The 18,541-nt window shown below is 33.5% G+C and overlaps 1 protein-coding gene across 1 annotated transcript in view; it reads right to left on the bottom strand.

Moving 5' to 3' along the window:
- The window catches only part of ANXA10 (annexin A10), a 101,110-nt gene extending 83,545 nt beyond the window's left edge, over window positions 1-17,565 (bottom strand). Inside the window, exon 1 of the mRNA XM_010384441.1 lies at window positions 17,384-17,565. Coding sequence (XP_010382743.1) covers window positions 17,384-17,401 — 18 coding nt within the window. The 5' untranslated portion in view covers window positions 17,402-17,565. The remainder of the gene's footprint in view (window positions 1-17,383) is intronic.
- Window positions 17,566-18,541: the final 976 nt, after the last annotated feature.

Raw genomic sequence — 18,541 nt, 5'->3', positions numbered from 1 at the left:
TCAAGGAACGTATGCACTCCTGAACCTCACACCTAAAACGGAGATTATGTTGACATTTAATGTGTGAAGGACTGAATTCTGTTGAAGTATTAGAACAATTTCTACAAAATGGTATTACAAACCTTAGATGAATGGTGATTCTAAAATTTCAGCAACTTTAATCTCATTTGATGTTTTTAGATAGGTTAGTAATCAGCACTCACAAAGCACAATCATCTATTTCATAAACAGAAACAGCTTCCTGGAGATTAAAAGTTATTTGGCTTTCAGTAGCAGAGACCAGTGATATTGTTATCTACAGAACTGTATGTTCTTGAGATGTTAATGAGAGAAAGAATGGTCCTTTAGATTACCTTTTACTTTCCTCCTTTTTGGACACTGATAGACTATTCTCGAAAGTATTATGAAATTCTACTCGCAGCAGATTTTTACCTTTATAATAATGCTTGGCTGTGGTTGGTTTTATGTTGTTTTTATGTACCTAACATTTTCCTAACATGTACTTAAGTCCGAATCAATTTTCTGATATAAATTGCATTTGGAGTATTTGATACCATTTTCCTTCATTTAAGAAATGTAATAGCTACAAAGATAGAAGAAGTAAGAGAATTTTGATAATTAAAAAAAAAAAAAAACTTGAGCACATATGCCTAGGAGACTAAAATCCACTAAAATTCATACTGTGTTTTATATCAAAATGAAAATTTTTGCTGAATAAATATAGTATGTTGAGCAGAAATCAGTTATGGGTTGCTCTGCACCAAACATATATTGCTCCTTTCTGGAAAGTGAGGGCTGGTAGAAATTCTCATTTGATGGGTGCATAGTAGAAAAAAATATGGGAAACAGTCAAAGTGTTCATGTACCACCTTAACAAGATTTTAAAATTGGTCCCTTTGTAATTCAGTTTTTGCTGAGGCTGTAACCTGATGGCAAAATAATAGCTGCCAAGAGCATTCACATTCCAAAGTGAAGAATAGATTCCCTAGAACAGATTCGCAAAGAAAATTCTAAAAATCAGTGTTGTTATTCATAGCCACTTACCAACCTAGATGAGGTTAGAAATGGGATTTATTTGGGTAGAGGTGATAGTGTTCTCTGAGACCTCCTTGTCCTGCAATGGGGAATGAGATGAAGGGTGGCGATGTCAGCATCAAGGAGACCACCCAGAGAACTTGAAATGTGTAACGTATTTGGGGAACACAGTAGGCACACATTGAGAAATGTCTAAAGCTCAGAGTGCGTGGCTACGTAGCTGTTTTAAGCGAGAGGGTGACTTCACCACGGATGTCTGAATTCCAATAATTTGTTGCACTCCCAGAGTTTATTGGGACATAAGATGTGAGACTTTGCCTCAGATTACATAAGTGCTACAAAGTGGCAGGAGTTGGCCATAAACCATTTTAAAGGGATCTGGCTCCAAATTTTCCTTTAGAAGGAATGACAGGAACTCTAAGAGGGAGCAGATTGATAAGAAGATGGCAAGAGAAGATTGTTTGCCATGAGAAATATCCTAAAAACCTACAATGGACCCAAAGAAACATCTTTGAAGGCCATAGTGTATCAATGCGAAATGATTATAATACCAGCTAAATGATACCAGATGTCAGAGGTGTTTCAAAAAGAGTAACTCCATCTTGAGTAGGGGCTGAGTAAAATAAGGCTGAGACCTGCTGGGCTGCATTCCCAGACAGGCATTCTAAGTCACAGGATGAGATAGGAGGTCAGCACAAGATACAGGTCATAAAGACCTTGCTGATACAACAGGTTGCAGTAAAGAAGCCGTGTAAAACCCACCAACATTAAAAAGGCAATGAGAGTAACCTCTGGTTGTCCTCACTGCTCATTATACTCTAGTTATAATACATTAACATGCTAAAAGACACTCCCATCAGTGTCATCACAGTTTACAAATGCCATGGCAATTTCAGGAAGTAACCCTATATGGTCTAAAAAGGGGAAGAATTTTTACCTCAACACAAAATTAGACATTTTAAATTTCTATAAATTTTTGTGAGTGCAAGTGACTTATGAACATTTAATTATCTAAGAGTAACAGAAAAGTAATGGTACTTAAATGGACTGGATGTTCATATCCCCCAAAATTCATATGTTCAAGCTCTAACCCCCAATATAATGGTGTTTGGAGATGAGGCCTTTGGGAAATAATTATATGTAAATGAGGTCATGAGAATGGGGACCCTATGATGAGATTAGTATCTTTATGAGAAAGAGCTGAGTCTCTGTCCCCTATGTGAAGACACAGCAAGAAGGTGGCCATCTGTAAGCCAGGAGGAGGGCCCTCCACAGACACTGAATTTGCTGACACCTTGATCTTGGACTTTCCAGCCTCCAGAACTGTGATAAATAAATTTCTGTTATTTCAACCACCCAGTCTATGGTATTTTGTTATAGTAGCCTAAACTTACAAATATAGGACCTATGGAAAACTAGTCCTACTGAGTTTAAATGAACAATTTAAGAATGAAATAAAGGCCATGGTTTTTGCCTCCAGTAATTATCCTGAGTTTAATTAATTAAATTATCTGAAAAAAAATTTCAGTGTTGTTCAAAAATATATTTTGGGTAAAGGCTAAATACAATAATTTCTCATCACTTTAAATAATTGGAAAGTAAAATTAACAATGTCAGAGAGATATTCACTAAAAAATCTCTAAACACTTAAATTGCTCCTATTCTCCACTGAAGCTCTTTGTTTCCTTCATTCTGTTGCCCCTTTTTATTGACATTCTTGGTCTAAATCTATTTTATCCCCAAAGAACTATTTAACAGTTTTGTAATCAAGTAAATTCATATTTTTTCTTTTTGATTGGTCTGCTTATATTACTGCCAATGGAATCCATATAAAAGGAATTCTAATGTGATAATTTTACAGTATTTTGGTCTTTTGAAGAGGTTCTCAACTAACCTGCAAGGTGGGGGGGCTAGTATTCCTAAGAACTCCATGAGGCTTTCCATACTTTTTGCCACTAATTTAAATGCCTCCATATTTGAGGCATCTCATGGGAAACACATCTAAAAATAGCAGGAACTTTTATATGTAATGTATTTTATCCTATGTGATTTAACTTTTTTTTTTTTCTGATTGGGAAGAGAAGGGCATAAAAAGAAGCATACGTCTATCAAGTAAGTGACAAACTGGAGCAAAAATAATGTATCATGTATCCAAACATCTGATAATTTTACCTTCTCTGGGCATTGTAAAAAATAAAGCATTGCCAGAAAATGTTAGAACCTCCTGTTCATTTCTCTTGTGATAACAGACATAGATATCTCACTAAAGTAAGTCAGTAAAGCAGACTTGATTTTAAATGATCTTTGTTTCTTGCTGGACAAAGTAGTAAATTATTTTAACTCCCCTACTTCACACCTTGTAAAGTAAAAGTTGTAGATGTTTTGTAAGTTTCAGTTACTATGAAGATTAATGAGATATGTATTTCAAGTAATAGTAATTATCATTCATTCTATTTCTCTTCTTTCTTCTTCTTATAATTAGCACCTGCCTGTAATATCACACTGGTTTTGGTTGTTCTTCCAAGAGTTCCATGGCACACTATATTGTTTTCAAGAATCACACTGAGATAAAATTAGACTTGCCTAGCTTATTGAGTTGTAAAATTAAAACTTTAAGATTTTTACAGGTCCACAATCTATATTTTATCCATTTTCCATACATTATACTATAGAAATTCATAATAAATGATTTTAAAATATCATTGACCCAAACTTGTTTGTACTTATTGTTGACCTAGAATTGTTTGCATTAAAAAGTACCCAAGTAATAGGAATGGACAAAGATTTCATGACAAAGACACCAAAAACAATTGCCACAAAGGCAAAAATGGACAAATGGGGTCCAATACATTCCAACAAAAGAAGCCGTCAACATAGCAAACAACCTGCAGAATGGGAGAAACTTTTGCAAACTATGCAGCTGACAAAGGTCTAACATCCAGCATTCATAAGCAACTTAAACAAATCTACAAAGAAAAAGCAAACAACTCCATGTTTGGAGTATGTGTGAAACACTCCAAAAAGTGAGCAAAGGACATGAACAGATACTTTTCAAAAGAAGATATATACGTGGCTAAGAAGCATGTGAAAAAAAAGCTCATTGCTGATTATTAGACAAATGCAAATCAAAACCACAATAAGGTATCATCTCACACTAGACGGAATGGTTATTAATAACAAGTCAAAAACTAGCAAATGCTGGTGAGCTTATAGAGAAAAAGGAATGCTTATATACCGTTGGTGGGAGTGTAAATTAGTTCAACCATTGTGGAAAACAATGTGGTGATTCCTGAAGGAGCCAAAAACAGAACTGTTATTTGGCCCAGCAATCCCACTACTGGGTGTATATCCAAAGGAATATAAACCATTCTATCATAAAGACAAATGCATGTATATGTTCACTATAGCACTATTGACAATAGGTAAGACATGGAATCAACCTAAATGCTTATCAATGGTAGACTGGATAAAGAAAACGTGGCCCATATACAACATGGAATACTACACAACCATAAACAAGAATGAGATTGTGTGCTTCACAGAAACATGGATGGAGCTGGAGGCCATTATCCTTAGTAAACTACTACAGGAAGGGAAAAACAAATATTACATGTTGTCGTTTATAAGTGGGAGCTAAATAATGAGAACACATAGACACACAGTAGGGAACAACAGAAACTGGGGCCTACTGGAGGGAGGTGGGTGGGAGAATGGAGAGAGTCAGGAAAAATAACACAGGGGTAATAGGCTTAATACCTGAGTCACAAAGTAATCTGTGCCACGAACTCCCATGACATGAATTTACCTGTATAACAAACCTGCACATGTATTCCTTAACTTAAAATAAAAGTCAAAAAAAAAAAAAAAAAAAAGTGCCCAAATCTACAGATCCCAAAAGCTTTCAAGACTGCATGGACCTTTGCTGATCAAAACAAGAGAAGAAACAAATTCAGTCATCTACATTTATCACACAAGTCTGCCACTTTTAATACTCATTTGTTTCAGTGCCTAAAGGAAAATTTATAACATTAAATATATATATTAGAACAAAATAAAATTTTCAAATCAAAAATTTAAGTTTTCACCATAAGAAATTAGAGAAATAATAGAAATTTACATGCAATGCAAGCAGGAGGTAGGAGGTAATAAAGACAAGAGTAAAATTAATAAAATTAATAAGAGAAAAATAAGGAAATAAAATGAAGTAAGCTTATTATTTGAACAACAACAGAATTGATAGAACTGTAGGCAATTTACAAAGAAAAACTAAGATACAAACTATAAACATAAAAATTGGTGAGGATATTCCTATCAAAAGGAATGCTATGAATGATTCAATGTCCATATATATTCAATTTAAATTTCTTGGCAGACTAAAATTACCCAAACTCATTCAAGAAAAGTAGTTAACTTAAATTGCCTCATATCTATTGAGAAAATTGAATTTGTATTTAGAAACCTTTCAGCAAGGAAACCTCTAGCCTACATGGTTTTACTGGATATTTCTGCCAACCATTTAAGGAAGAAATAATACCAATTCTACCAAATTTATTCTAGAAAATACAGTAGAACACTTTCTGACTCATTTTATGACTCTAGATTATACTAATACCAAAACCAAATCAACAATACAAGAAAAGAAAATTGTAGGATAGTAACCCTTATGAACATAAATGCAAATGTGCCCAACATAATACAAGAAGATTCAATGCAGTAATATATAAAAAGGAGGATGTGGTACAACTTAGTTGTGTTTATCCCAATAATGCAAAACTGGCACAACGTTCAAAAATCAATCAGTTTAGTTCACCTTATTAACAATTTAAGAAATAAAACTTATATGGTCATCGAAACATGATGCAGAAAAACCACTTAACAAGTATAGCATCTATGCATGTTAAAAACTCAGCAAACTTAAAGGACAAAGCAACATCATTAATTTGGTAAAAGACACCTACAAAATCCCTACATCTAAAATTTACTTAAAGGTGAAATATTGAATGCTTCACCTCCCTTTCCACTGTCCCAGTCTCCTCTAGACTAGGAAGAAAGCAAGAATGTTATTTTTCATCTTCAATACCATACTGAAAAATCTTAGGCAATGCGATAAGAAAATTAAAAGAAATAATTAGTATAAATATTGGAATAGAAGAAACAATACTCCTGACAGTCATTAAAGAAGACTTATATAAATAAAGATGTATCATTTTCATGGGTAGAAAACTTAATATTATTAAGATATCAGTTCTCCTTAAATTGGCCTACACTTTCAACAAAATCCTAGTCGAAATCCTAGCAGAATTTTGTGTCGATGTTGACAATTTTATTCAAAAATTTTTGTGGAAATGCAAAATACCTAGAATAGCTGAAACAAATTTGAAAAGAAACTCCAAGATTGTAGGAGTAATGCTAATTGATTTTAAGAATTATTATTAAGTTATATTACTAATGCAACTGTGCTCTTAGGTAACAGTCTTGAAGTATAGCTTGATTGAACAGAATAAAGAATCTAGACCCACTTAAATGCAGACAAGTAGCTTTTAACAAAGTAGTGAAAACAATTTGATAGAGAAAAAACAGTGTTCCTAAGAAATGGTACTATAAAAATTGGAGAGTCATATAGAAAATTAAGCTTGACCTATATACTTCATGCCTTATACAAAAATTGACTCAAAATTTGTCATAGACCTAAGTAGAAATGTAAGTCTATAAAACTTCTAGAAGAAAAATATATGAAAAAATCTACATGACTTGGGTTAGTGAAAGAATTTTTAGAAATGACAACAAAAATATGATCCATAATGGAAAAATAAATTAGACTTTGTCAAAACCGAAAACTTTTGCTTGGTGAAAAGCACTGTCAAAGACTGAAAAGACAATCCACAGAATGAAAGGAAAGGTGTGTAAGTTACATTTTCATAAAACATTTATTCCAGAATATGTATAGGATAATATAAATAAACAAATAAAATTGAATAAAAATAGGGAAGTATTTTAAACAAACACATTCACAATGAAGGTATAGTAAATGAGCACATGAAGATACGATCAATATCATTACCCATAAAGAAATGCAAAGTAAAACTACAATGATATTCTACTGTAATATATTGCTGGTGAGAATGCAAAAGTGTATAGCCACTCTGGGAAAACAGTTCGCCAGTTTTTTCTAAAGCTAAACATACTGTTACCATATGACCTAGCAATCTCGGTCCTAAGTGTTTACCCAAAAGAAATGGAAACATAACTTCACTCAAAAATTTTAACTTGAATATTTATAGCAGCTTTGTTTATAATCACTAAAACCTGAAACAACCCACAGTTTATCCATTCACAGTTTATCCATTCAAACTGTGAATAGATAAACAAATTGTGGTATGTCCATACAACAGACAACAACTCAGCAATAAAATAGCAGAACTATTGATTAACACAATATGAATAAGGGTTAAATGTGTTCTAGTAAGTGGAGGAATCCATGTCCAAAAGTTTAAATAGTTTATGATTCTGTTCGTATGACGTTCTGGAGAAGGTGAAACTATAGCAGTGGCAAACAGTGCAATATTTGCCAAAGTTTGGAGTTTGGGGTCGGTAGCTGACTACAGGCAGGCAGTGTGGAAGGATTTTTGGATAATGGAAGTCTTCTCTAAGGAAATGTGGCATTGGATACATGACTTAAATCACAAAATTGTATACTACAAAAAGCACATTTTGTTAAATGTAAGTTTAACCAAATCAACAAAGATGTATGGGAAACCCAACAGAAAATGCAGTTTGTAGCAAATTTATCTATTTATATAACAAATAAATCTCATAACCACAATAAGCTCAGTGGAGAGAGGGAATGTGCCTTAAGTAGCTTTAGAAAATAGTGTTTTGACTGAACTGTAAAGCTAAAAATAAAAATAATCCAAACAATGTACTCTTCTTGGTAAAGTTGTTTCTCACAGAATAATGGCTTAGCAAGTTTTAAACTACATGTATGGTAGAGTTAAACAAATAAGCAAACATGTTTCAGATATTGATAGTCTTATAGTTTTTACTGTTTGAGAAAGAAGTAACAAATAATGGTGAAGGTTAGAACAGTGTTGTTGATTAGATTGGAGGTATTAGTATGAAGATAGATGGTAGATAGATGTATACATAGAAACAGAGAAATAAGTAGGAAGGTAGATGGAGACATGCATACATGCAAACATATATGTATACACATGTACAAAAGTAAATATAGATGTGTGCAGATAAATGGGTTAGTATACACACATATTTTTTGCTCTGTACTCTAAAGAGGGCATATAAGCAGTGATATCCCAGTAACAATGAGTATAACTAGTATCCAAATCTTGGTTTTAAATACCGGTCTTCAATGAAAGGAATCAGAGCTTTTTGGAGAAGTGGTTAATTCCAGGGCTGGAGTAGAAAAAATACAAGATTAGATGAATGCATCTTGTAGTTGTAAGTAAGGAAAAGCTTCCCCCTGCCTCCTCCCCCCCGCAAAAAAAAGAGAAAAGAAAGAAATGCCAAAAGTAAGATGAAGCCTAAAAGTGTTCCCAATGGCCATTAGCTCCTGGGAGCAGTGTATTAGTTCATTCTCACATTGCTATAAAGAAATATCTGAGGCTGGATTATTTATAAAGAAAAGAGGTCTAACTGACCCACAGTTCCACAGGAACAGGAAGCATGATGCTGGCATGGGCTCAGCTTCTGGGGAGGCCTCAGGAAACTTACAATCATGGAGGAAGGCAAAGGTGCAGCCGGCACGACACACAGCCAGAGCAGGAAAATGAGAGAGCGAGGTGGGAGGTGCTACACACTTTTTTTTTTTTTTTTTTTTTTAGATGGAGTCTCGCTGTCTCCCAGGCTGGAGTGCAGTGGCGCGATCTCGGCCACTGCTCCGCCTCCCTGGGTTCACGCCATTCTCCTGCCTCAGCCTCCCAAGTAGCTGGGACTACAGGCGCCCGCCACCACGCCCGGCTAATTTTTTTTGCATTTTTAGTCGAGATGGGGTTTCACCGTGGTCTCGATCTCCCTGACCTCGTGATCTGCCCGCCTCGGCCTCCACAAGTGCTAGGATTACAGGCGTGAGTCACCGCGCCCTGCCGGTGCTACACACTTTTAAGCAACCAGATCTTTGAAGAACTCACTCTCATGAGAACAGCACTAAGGGAATAGTGCTAAACCATTCACGAGAAACAGCCGCACTATCCAATCACCTCCCAGCAGGCCCCACCTTCAATACCAGGAATTAAAATTCTACATGAGATTTGGTGGGGACACAGATCCAAACCATATCAAACAGGAAGCCAAAAGATTAGCAGAAAAACTGGTATAATCTAAACAATATCTGTGGTTTAGTTAGTTGCACTGTGCTTATGTTAATATCCTGTTTTGATAACTTCAATATGGTTATATAAAATGTAAACATTAGGGAAAGCTTGGGGAAGGGTAATTCAAATTATGAATTATTTTTGCATTTTTGTAAATCTAAAATGTTCCCAAAACAAAAAGTTTAAACATAGTATTTTCAGGTGCACATCTAGTCTCATAAAACCAAATATGGCAAACTTTTAAATCAGAAATTACCACATTGGTTTGAATTTGGCTTCAAACTGTATAGTTTGACAAAATAATTTCACAAGAATTACAACTGTAGAATTAAGATGGACGTTCAAACATAAGAATAATAATGAGTTGTAGCAGGAAACAGATCCCAGTTGTTTTTATCTTCACTTTGAAGAGCACCCGATACAAGGGAGAGAAGCAGAGCACTTATAGCTAAAGATGAAGGAACCTGTATGAGAGCTTAAGGAGGCAACACATTTGTGAATAGAAAGAAGGGTGACGATCATCTTAACCATATGGAAATGTCCTGCCTCACACAGTGTCACAGTGAGGTGACAGAAAGCCTTCCAGGGAAGTACAATTTCATAATGAATCTGTTTCATATCCCAGTCTAAGGAAAGAATGTTCTTGTAATTCAAAATCAGATGACAGAAGAATAAGCTACATTGCCAACGAAGCTAAGTATTTTTGTAAAATTCAACCTGTCTACATGTCTCTAAATCAGAGATTTAAAAAATCTAGATTAAAAACATGACTCAATGTAAGAAAAGTTAATCTGATGCCTTTAATTATAGTACACCATTTGACTAGTTTTCTGAGTTTAGCGCACCTATCTTAAAAATTTCTATGACTGGTTCTAGATTGCATGAATTTTTATTTGAAAACTTTCTCAATATGCAAAAAAAGTTGAGAAAGAACAAAAAGGCAAGGAGCCTAGATTATAAAGCTGAACACTTGCGTGCTGTGGGAGAGAGAAGGAAGCCTAATGTCTGAAAGGGACCAACCCACTTCTTATATGTTATACGTAACCCCGTGATTCTGAGAGGAAGTATTATTTGATACTGATTTCCCTCTGCCAAATGACTAAAATAACATTTTATAAAAGACATTTCTCTGAAGCATTCAGGTTACTCCACATATGGATCATATATTAAAAAAAAAAAAAAAAAAAAGACCAAGTCCACTAAGTCATCAAATTAGAAGTCATTTAATATCTTGCAGGAAAACCAAGCATAGCCACCCACAGTCATTCTAGTATTCACAATATCTGGAATGAAACAAAATAAGAACCAGAAGGGAGTGAGATCTCGAAGAGTTTCTTCTGGTCGTTAAGCTGTATTGAGTTCAGTTGTAACCATTGTTACATGAAAAAGTCTTATTTCAAAACCAGTAATTACCTTTCACTGGAGGTTCATGAATCTAACCCTTTCTGCTGTGAAGGGACTACTGTATTCACTGTGAATATTTACTTTTCTATATGTGAGTCGCACTCTTGATTAAACACACAGCAGTCGGCCCACAGATGAGGAAAGGTACACAGAAGGTGCATGTGTCCCCAGGTACTGACGCCTCTCTCCTTCAGCACCTTTGACCGTTTTCTTACTTACCTTTTCAAACAATATTTTCAGACTGGCAACAAAATGAATGCTTAGAAGAATATGTACATATATTCAGTATCTCCAAAGGGTTGAAAAATAATTCAAGAAGTTTACTACTCTACTAACAGCAACAACAAAAGAATAATGCACCAACAAAATACTATATGATTTACATATTTTAAAACAATTACTAATTCACAGTACTAAGAATGCTATATTTGCTGGGATTAAAGTGCTTCTTTTTACATAACTGAAAAAGTATGACTACAATGCCTTCCATTCTGGCTTATTTAAAAATAAGATAGCAGAAATGTTTCGATTAAGAGATAAAATGATAAAATACATGAAGACATTCTGTGGCTTTATTATTACAAATTGCCACCAAATAAAGATGAAAAAGTCAATCCAAAGTTGCTGTGAGTGAAGCTGATTCCCACTGTATCTATAATAGGAGTATATAAAACACATTATCTTGTGTAGATTTACTTTTATGTTTTGTACATGATACTTGTAATAGTCTTTTTTTTTCTGGTTCCTTCTAGCATGATTACCCAGAATGTCTACAGGATATAAATAAAAGTGTAACTGAGGAAGAATATATTCATAACTGTGTGTTGTAAGATTGTGATGCTGGCAAAGAAAAATAGGCCCCAGGAAGAAAGTTTTACTCTGCGTTTGATTACAAATGCATGTCCAAAAGCTATGAGTAAAGTCTTATGAATAGCTGGAGACTATTTAGAAGAAGCTGATGCTGGGAGATTGACAGAATAAATTATGAAATCTCTTTTTAAAAAATATTGCAGTCCCTTCCTTTCTGATGAATCAGGCTGAGCTACTTTTGATTACAAATAATTTCTACTGATAGAAGAACTCTAAAGTAGATAAGGGTCGGATGTTGGTGTGTGAAGCTGTATTGAAAAATGAAAAGTTGGTAAGTAATGACCTTTAATGGCTCCTTTCTTTCGCTTTTTCCTCTCCACCTAATTGCAGAAATACATGACTCATTAAACCAACTATGATTCATATTGCTCAAACATAATTTCTGAAGACTTCACCTTAAGGGTTAAGGAAAGAAGTATGTTCTTAATGCTTGTCACTTGTGATAATCTAATGACTTTCTTCCTTTACTGTTTGTTAAATGAGTTGATTAATTAGGAACATTAAAAAAATGAACATATAGTTAACCATATTTTTTTTTAATTTCAAAAATGCCTTAGATTTAAAGTAATACTTATTTAAATGGGCACAATGTATTAATGTTAATGGTATAGGTATAATGTCAAAATAACAGATAATTTTATAATGATCTCAAAAAGTAGCCCATTCAAGAGAAACCAACATATCTAGAGAGGTGTTCTAACTTCTCACTTGGAAAAATGCAAGTGATTCTACAAATTGAAGTCTTCTTATTTTTCTAGCTATTATGATAAATTAAGAACTTGCAAACCGGGATGGCTTTCTCAAAATCTCCTCTTTGATGACTTTTACCTCCTATTCCATTACTTTGTCTAATTTCAGAGTGATTATGAATCCTGTACATCAATGGAATACATGTATCAAGAGGGCAGGGTTTATGACATCATATTTATTACTGTCTGCCCAGTACCTGGAGGCAGGACCAGGGACACCAGGTAGGAAGCCACTGTGGAAGTTGGCAGGCAATGATAATGTAAGGTATGAGAGAACCTGAGCCAAGGATAATAACAAGGCTTATTCTTTTTTTAACTTTCCTTTTTCTGTACTAATAAAAGGATGAGTTTCTACTCACTGAATAGACACTTGGTTGCAGGAATCTGGGGTTCAGGCATAGGTTCTGGGTTGAGACATAAATTCAGAAAAGAGTCTGTATATAGAATATAATTAAAACCATTATACTGGATGTTATGACCAAAGGAGAGGCTATAAGGAGAAAGGAGAGGAGTTTCAAGAATTTAGCTCTGGAATATTTCTGGCAAAGGCGTTTGTGTCTAATAACATCCATATATCTAGAAATATGAGAGGAGAGAATTAGGCATGGGATTTAACCATATGAAGGTCATTGTTTACCTTAATAAGAGCAGTTCAGGCAGGGCATTTGAGAAAGAAACCCGATGAGTGGATATGGAGAGAATTGAAGGAGAGGAAATGTATATAATGGGTGTAATACGTGTTTGAGGAGTTTTACCATAATAAAGAAGAGAAGTTAGTAGAAATTGAAGTAAGTGGGTTTATGAAAGTTTTTTGCATGATACAATCTATGTACAAATAAACATTATGCTGAGTACAAGAGAAAATATATTTCCCTTTGTGAAACTTTTGATGTTTCTCAAATTTCTTTATAAAATTTGGAACTATTGTATACACACACACACATATATGCTTATGTGTGTGTTATATATACACACACATTTGTATTAGTAATGGATACAAACTTAACCTCCCTTCTGGAAGCAGTGCATTTGGGCTGCTGAAGGACAGGGCTTTTGAATTAGACAGAGTTGGATTCAAGCTTTGGCACTGGTACTAAATAAAACTGTGAATAATAGCTCATCTTTTTGGGATGCTTCCATGCTGCAGATAGTCTTCTTGGTGCTTTATCTGCCAAACAATTCTCAAGAGACCCTTATAAGCTAGATGCTATTATCACACTCACTTAACAGGTTAAAAAAATTTGAGATGCAGAAAGATTCAGCAAATTGTGCCCAGTCACATAGATCCTATGCAGAAAGGCTAGATTTCAGTGTATGTTTAGCCACTATGCTATAGTCATGTTTGCCCAGTCCCTAGATTAAAAGCAATCTACGGTTGTTATAATGGTATATTTTAAAAAATTAACAACATGTGTGCATGCCACTTCAAGGAAAAAGTTACATTTAGTTTTTCCAATCCAATTCTTGTTAGTTCTACAGAAGCTTCAGTAAAAGTTGAAGCCATAAGAGCATGATTCATAACTTCTGTTGAATCAAAGAGTGTAAAGTTCAGACAATGTAGTCTTGTGATGGTGAAAAGCAATCTGAAGTATGAATAACCTTTTAATAATATTTGCTCAGTAAGTCATATTGCAGATAAACAATCAAAGTCAGATTTCTTGGATGGAAGTTTTTGTCCTGGGAATTACTTTCTATAGGAAAAGACAGTTTTGAAAATAATCTTGCCTTATCAACAGCTTCTCCTCCCATGAGATGTCTTCTCAGTCTGCAATCACTCCTAGGTAATATGCCCTGAATTCGTTTCTCATTTATGGAGTGATTTTCCTTTGCTACATGTAATCCACTACTAAAAACCAATGCATTTATTTTATCTAGTTAGGCTAAAATGCTGTATGTCTCATTGCCCATAGTAGATACTGCCTAACATGCTGTTACCTGACTTTGGTGCTCCTGAGCTATTCTGAGGCAAACTCATGAGTCAAAGCATCTTTGTAAAGATACTGCTGCTAAGTTTTTCTCGTTTAATTGGGGTCACAAAGAATGATCATACCTAGGCATTTTGTTTCTCTCTCTCGTTGTGGTAGAAATGATTTTGGAGTTACACAGGATCCTATGTATCTGTCACCTCCTGGCTTTTAACTCCTGGGAAAAGTATTTAATTTCTCTGAACCTCAGTATTTTCGTCTGGAAAAAGGGGATGATAATACTGCCCTAGAAGGTTGCAAACAAAAAAATAATATGTATAAAACATTTGGGTAGAATATCTAGTACCTCCAAAAGAACTTCAAACCTTTGCATGTTAAATGGTATTCTTATGGGAAAATTTGCTGTGAAGATTAAATTAAACAAGGTATGGATGATGTTTGTAGACATTCAGTAAATTATTTTAATAATTTCTCTATGTTTGTATAATACATAGTGCTATTTTAGGTAAGATAGATGATATCAACATGTATCTTACTTTTCATACTGCTATGATTAACATTTTCTGTCAGTCAATGAAAATGATAGAAATAGGAAAAGGTGTCAAAAGGGTAGAAAAGGGAATAGGATTAAAGTTAACTCTAATCCCATTAGAGGTCAAAAGGAAGGGTATCATCTAAGAAATGAATCTCTATTAAATAAAATGGTACTGTATGAAAAAGGGGGATCAGTTGATGACAAAACAGGACAAAATCAGTGAACAATTTTTATAAGAAAATTGTATTCTAAAGAGGCATTATATATTAATAAAAAGAATTTGAGCTCCAGGGACGTAGAGGTACCTGGGTTTAGATCCTGACTTGGGCAAGTACACTGTATAGTACAATTTCCTCCATTCTAAGAGAGCTATTATAATATTATAATAATATCTTCCTACAATGTGATTTATATCTGACTAATATATCAAAACTCAGGCTTGCAATAATCTCTTAATTAAATCTTGCTTTTGAAAAATGGTCTTACAGTCAAGCACATAAGTAAAATACACTGCTGCACCAAAGATAAATTTCCTTCTTAATGTAACAAGCACACTTAAACTACCTTAATCACTGAGGCCCACCTAACTCCATAAATATAGAAAGTAATTTTAACATATTATGTATGTTTATCTCCTACAGAAATGTAACCATTTTTCCATGATTCTTATCTCTTGCTTGATGTATATTTAAATTTTCTATACTTTGTAATTGAGAGTAATAAACTTCCTATCTCTGTGGCTCTCAAAAATGGTAACCCTTTTATATCAAGTGTATAAGTTCAGATATCATATATACTGCATGAGGACCGCCAAATAAGGAGGATCTAGGGATGTATCTTCAACAAACAACTCAGTCAATTACTACCCACTTTATAAAATAAGAAATTACTTGTCAACAGAAGAGCCTGTCTCTTTCTTGAGAACATCAGACTGAAGAGATAAGCTTGGCCTCAAATATTGGCCTTTTTAACACTAAATTCTAACCGCTGGGGTCATACACCTTAAGATAGAAAATTACTTTAAACTATACTGATATTGACTATGTAAAACCATTTTACCATCCACACTTGCTGAGATTATACATAGAACATAACATTCATCTCTAAAATAGCTAATCAAAAGTACTTAAAATGGATTCTTAGGTATGCTCAAGTCCAAATCTTCAATCTTCAGTTTTCTTTATTTGCTTCAGAAGCTTAGCAAATAATTGCATTTAAAAAAATCTTGTTACCATAGTAATGTTTAATAATCTCGGAAATATAATTTGAATATTCTATAAATGTTTTTTTTGAGAAATTGGCATATAAATAGTAACATTAGACCACACAATGCATATAATATAATAGTAACTACTCCCAAATAATAATACTCAAATGAACAGAAAGCGAAAACAATAGGCATTTGCAAATTTAATCATTTACCACGCTGGCCTAATTACTTGATACCTTTTTTTCTCTATAGTGAAATATAACTACCTCACAATTAATAAAACAAAAATGGTAACTTTCAACTGCAAAATGAGATCTTGAAATCTTAAGATGAAATTAAGATTGTTAAACTAACAGCGATGGAAAATAGCTGCATTTTAAGTCCTAATTCAGTATTTATCCGAAGAAACACAATATATAAGTAACGTTTTCCTGCATTGAATATTTTGTTTGAGTAAACAGTATGTTTTGTGTGCCAAAGTTTAACAAAATAATTATAATTTTTTTTGCATAAAAGTTCCCAGAAAGTTTTTTTGTTTTTTGAGATGGAGTCTCGCCCTGTGGACCAGGCTAGAGTGCAGTGGCGCGATCTTGGCTCACTGCAGGCTCCGCCTCCCGAGTTCACGCCATTCTCTTGCCTCAGCCTCCTGAAAGTTTTTTTATAATATAGATTTGTAAAGAATCATCATTACACACATATACTTGTATATAATTTCTAAGACTACAAGACATAGATTCACATTTGTATATAATTTTCAAAACCATGTGAAATGGAGACCTTTTCATATAAAGCATATTCAGACAACTTAATGTTTATGTTGGCTTTTTAAAAAGTTAATGACTATTAGAGCAGTTGCACTAAAATGATTCAGACAAGGCCAAAAAAAAAAAGGAAAAAAGACTAAATCTTGTTATACATTGCTTCTATTCAACAGAAAATTATTCAAAAATAAGCTATCTTCTAAAGAAAGCATGGATTTAGAATAAAATTAGTAGTCAAAATTATTTTAATTTTTTATAGATAGAAACAAATATAGAGATAAAAATCTTATGATAACTTTAGTTAGAATTTTCAATCAAATTACATATGAAAGCAGGGACAACTAACTTGCCTCTGTGAGATAATACATTGTTTCAAAATTAGCATGGATTTAAGATTTCATAATATTAACTCTATTTAATAGTTATATTGAAGACCCACTAATTAAAATTTAATAAAAACAAATTAAAACTATATTTTCTGTTAAAAACATCAAAAACACAGAAGAAATTTTATAAATCAATTTTCAGAAGACTGAAAAGCTTTACAGAAATAAGCATTATACTCACATAGTCTCCACAAAACATTTTGATGATAATCGTTAACTTCAGGGATGAAAATATTTGATCAATTGCATAAACTTGTTTCACTGTGAAGCCAGAAAGAATTGAGGTTCACTGTTAAATCAAATGTAAATATGTTCACTGTTCACCTCAGACTCAGGTAAGAAAATGTAAAAGCAAATCTGGATACAGCATGACTTGAGATACTGTATTTATACTTAGTTATCAGTCATAGGTGAGTAGGCAGAATTATTGCACAAAATAAATAGAACCATTAACCTAATCCCCGGTTGTATGTTGATTTAAGACACATAAAGTAGCCAACTAATGAAAGAAATGTAATCTTTTGAAAAAGCTGATGACTTACGGAAAGCTTAGTTGATTACCCACAAAGTTAATGATTTATTTTCTGCTTAATTGCTGTTAACATGGAAACTCTTTCAGGTGCTCCAGCCTTAGTTTCCTATTTTAAATTGCTAGGTTCTATGTGTATCCACACAATTTTAAAAAAATATTTCAACTACTGTTTATCTGCTCTTATATTTAAAAATAATGTATTTAGGGACTGGGCACGGTAACTCATGCCTGTAATCCCAACACTTTGGGAGGCTAAGGCGGGCAGATCACTTGAAGTCAGGAATTTGAGATCAGCCTGGCCAACATGGCAAAACCCTGTCTATACCAAAAATACACAAAATAAAAAAAAATTATTTTAAATATATTTAGAAAAGAATTCATTATCCACCAATAAAAGTCTTTGGAGAAATATATTCACCATCATTTTTTGCACTTAATTTTCCTATATTATATATATATCTCTAATTTTAATATTTAACTATTGCATTTTAAGGAAACACATTTTAGAAAAACCTGTAAAGTTCAATGTAGTATTGGAAACTATCTAGATACATTCATATATCATTCCAAAAATAACAAAATGAATCTATATTATATTATTTTACTGCTGCTTGCTATTTATTGAACAATGTAGTGTTCATTTATAAAAATTTTATAATACTTTGAACAAGAATTAGGAGGAAATAATCCTTTATTGAAAGAACAAAATACTACAAGTGTCAATTGATCATCATCCATAGCTCTAGAACTACCCAATAATTCTGATGTTAAAATGTGAGTGAAAGCCATGAAACAGGATGTCTTAAT

The sequence above is a fragment of the Rhinopithecus roxellana genome, chromosome 2 (genome assembly GCF_007565055.1).
Source record: "Rhinopithecus roxellana isolate Shanxi Qingling chromosome 2, ASM756505v1, whole genome shotgun sequence".
In the NCBI taxonomy this organism is placed as follows: Eukaryota; Metazoa; Chordata; class Mammalia; order Primates; family Cercopithecidae; genus Rhinopithecus; species Rhinopithecus roxellana.
Note: the sequence above shows the minus strand (reverse complement) of the source record. Positions and strands in the feature narration are given on the sequence as shown.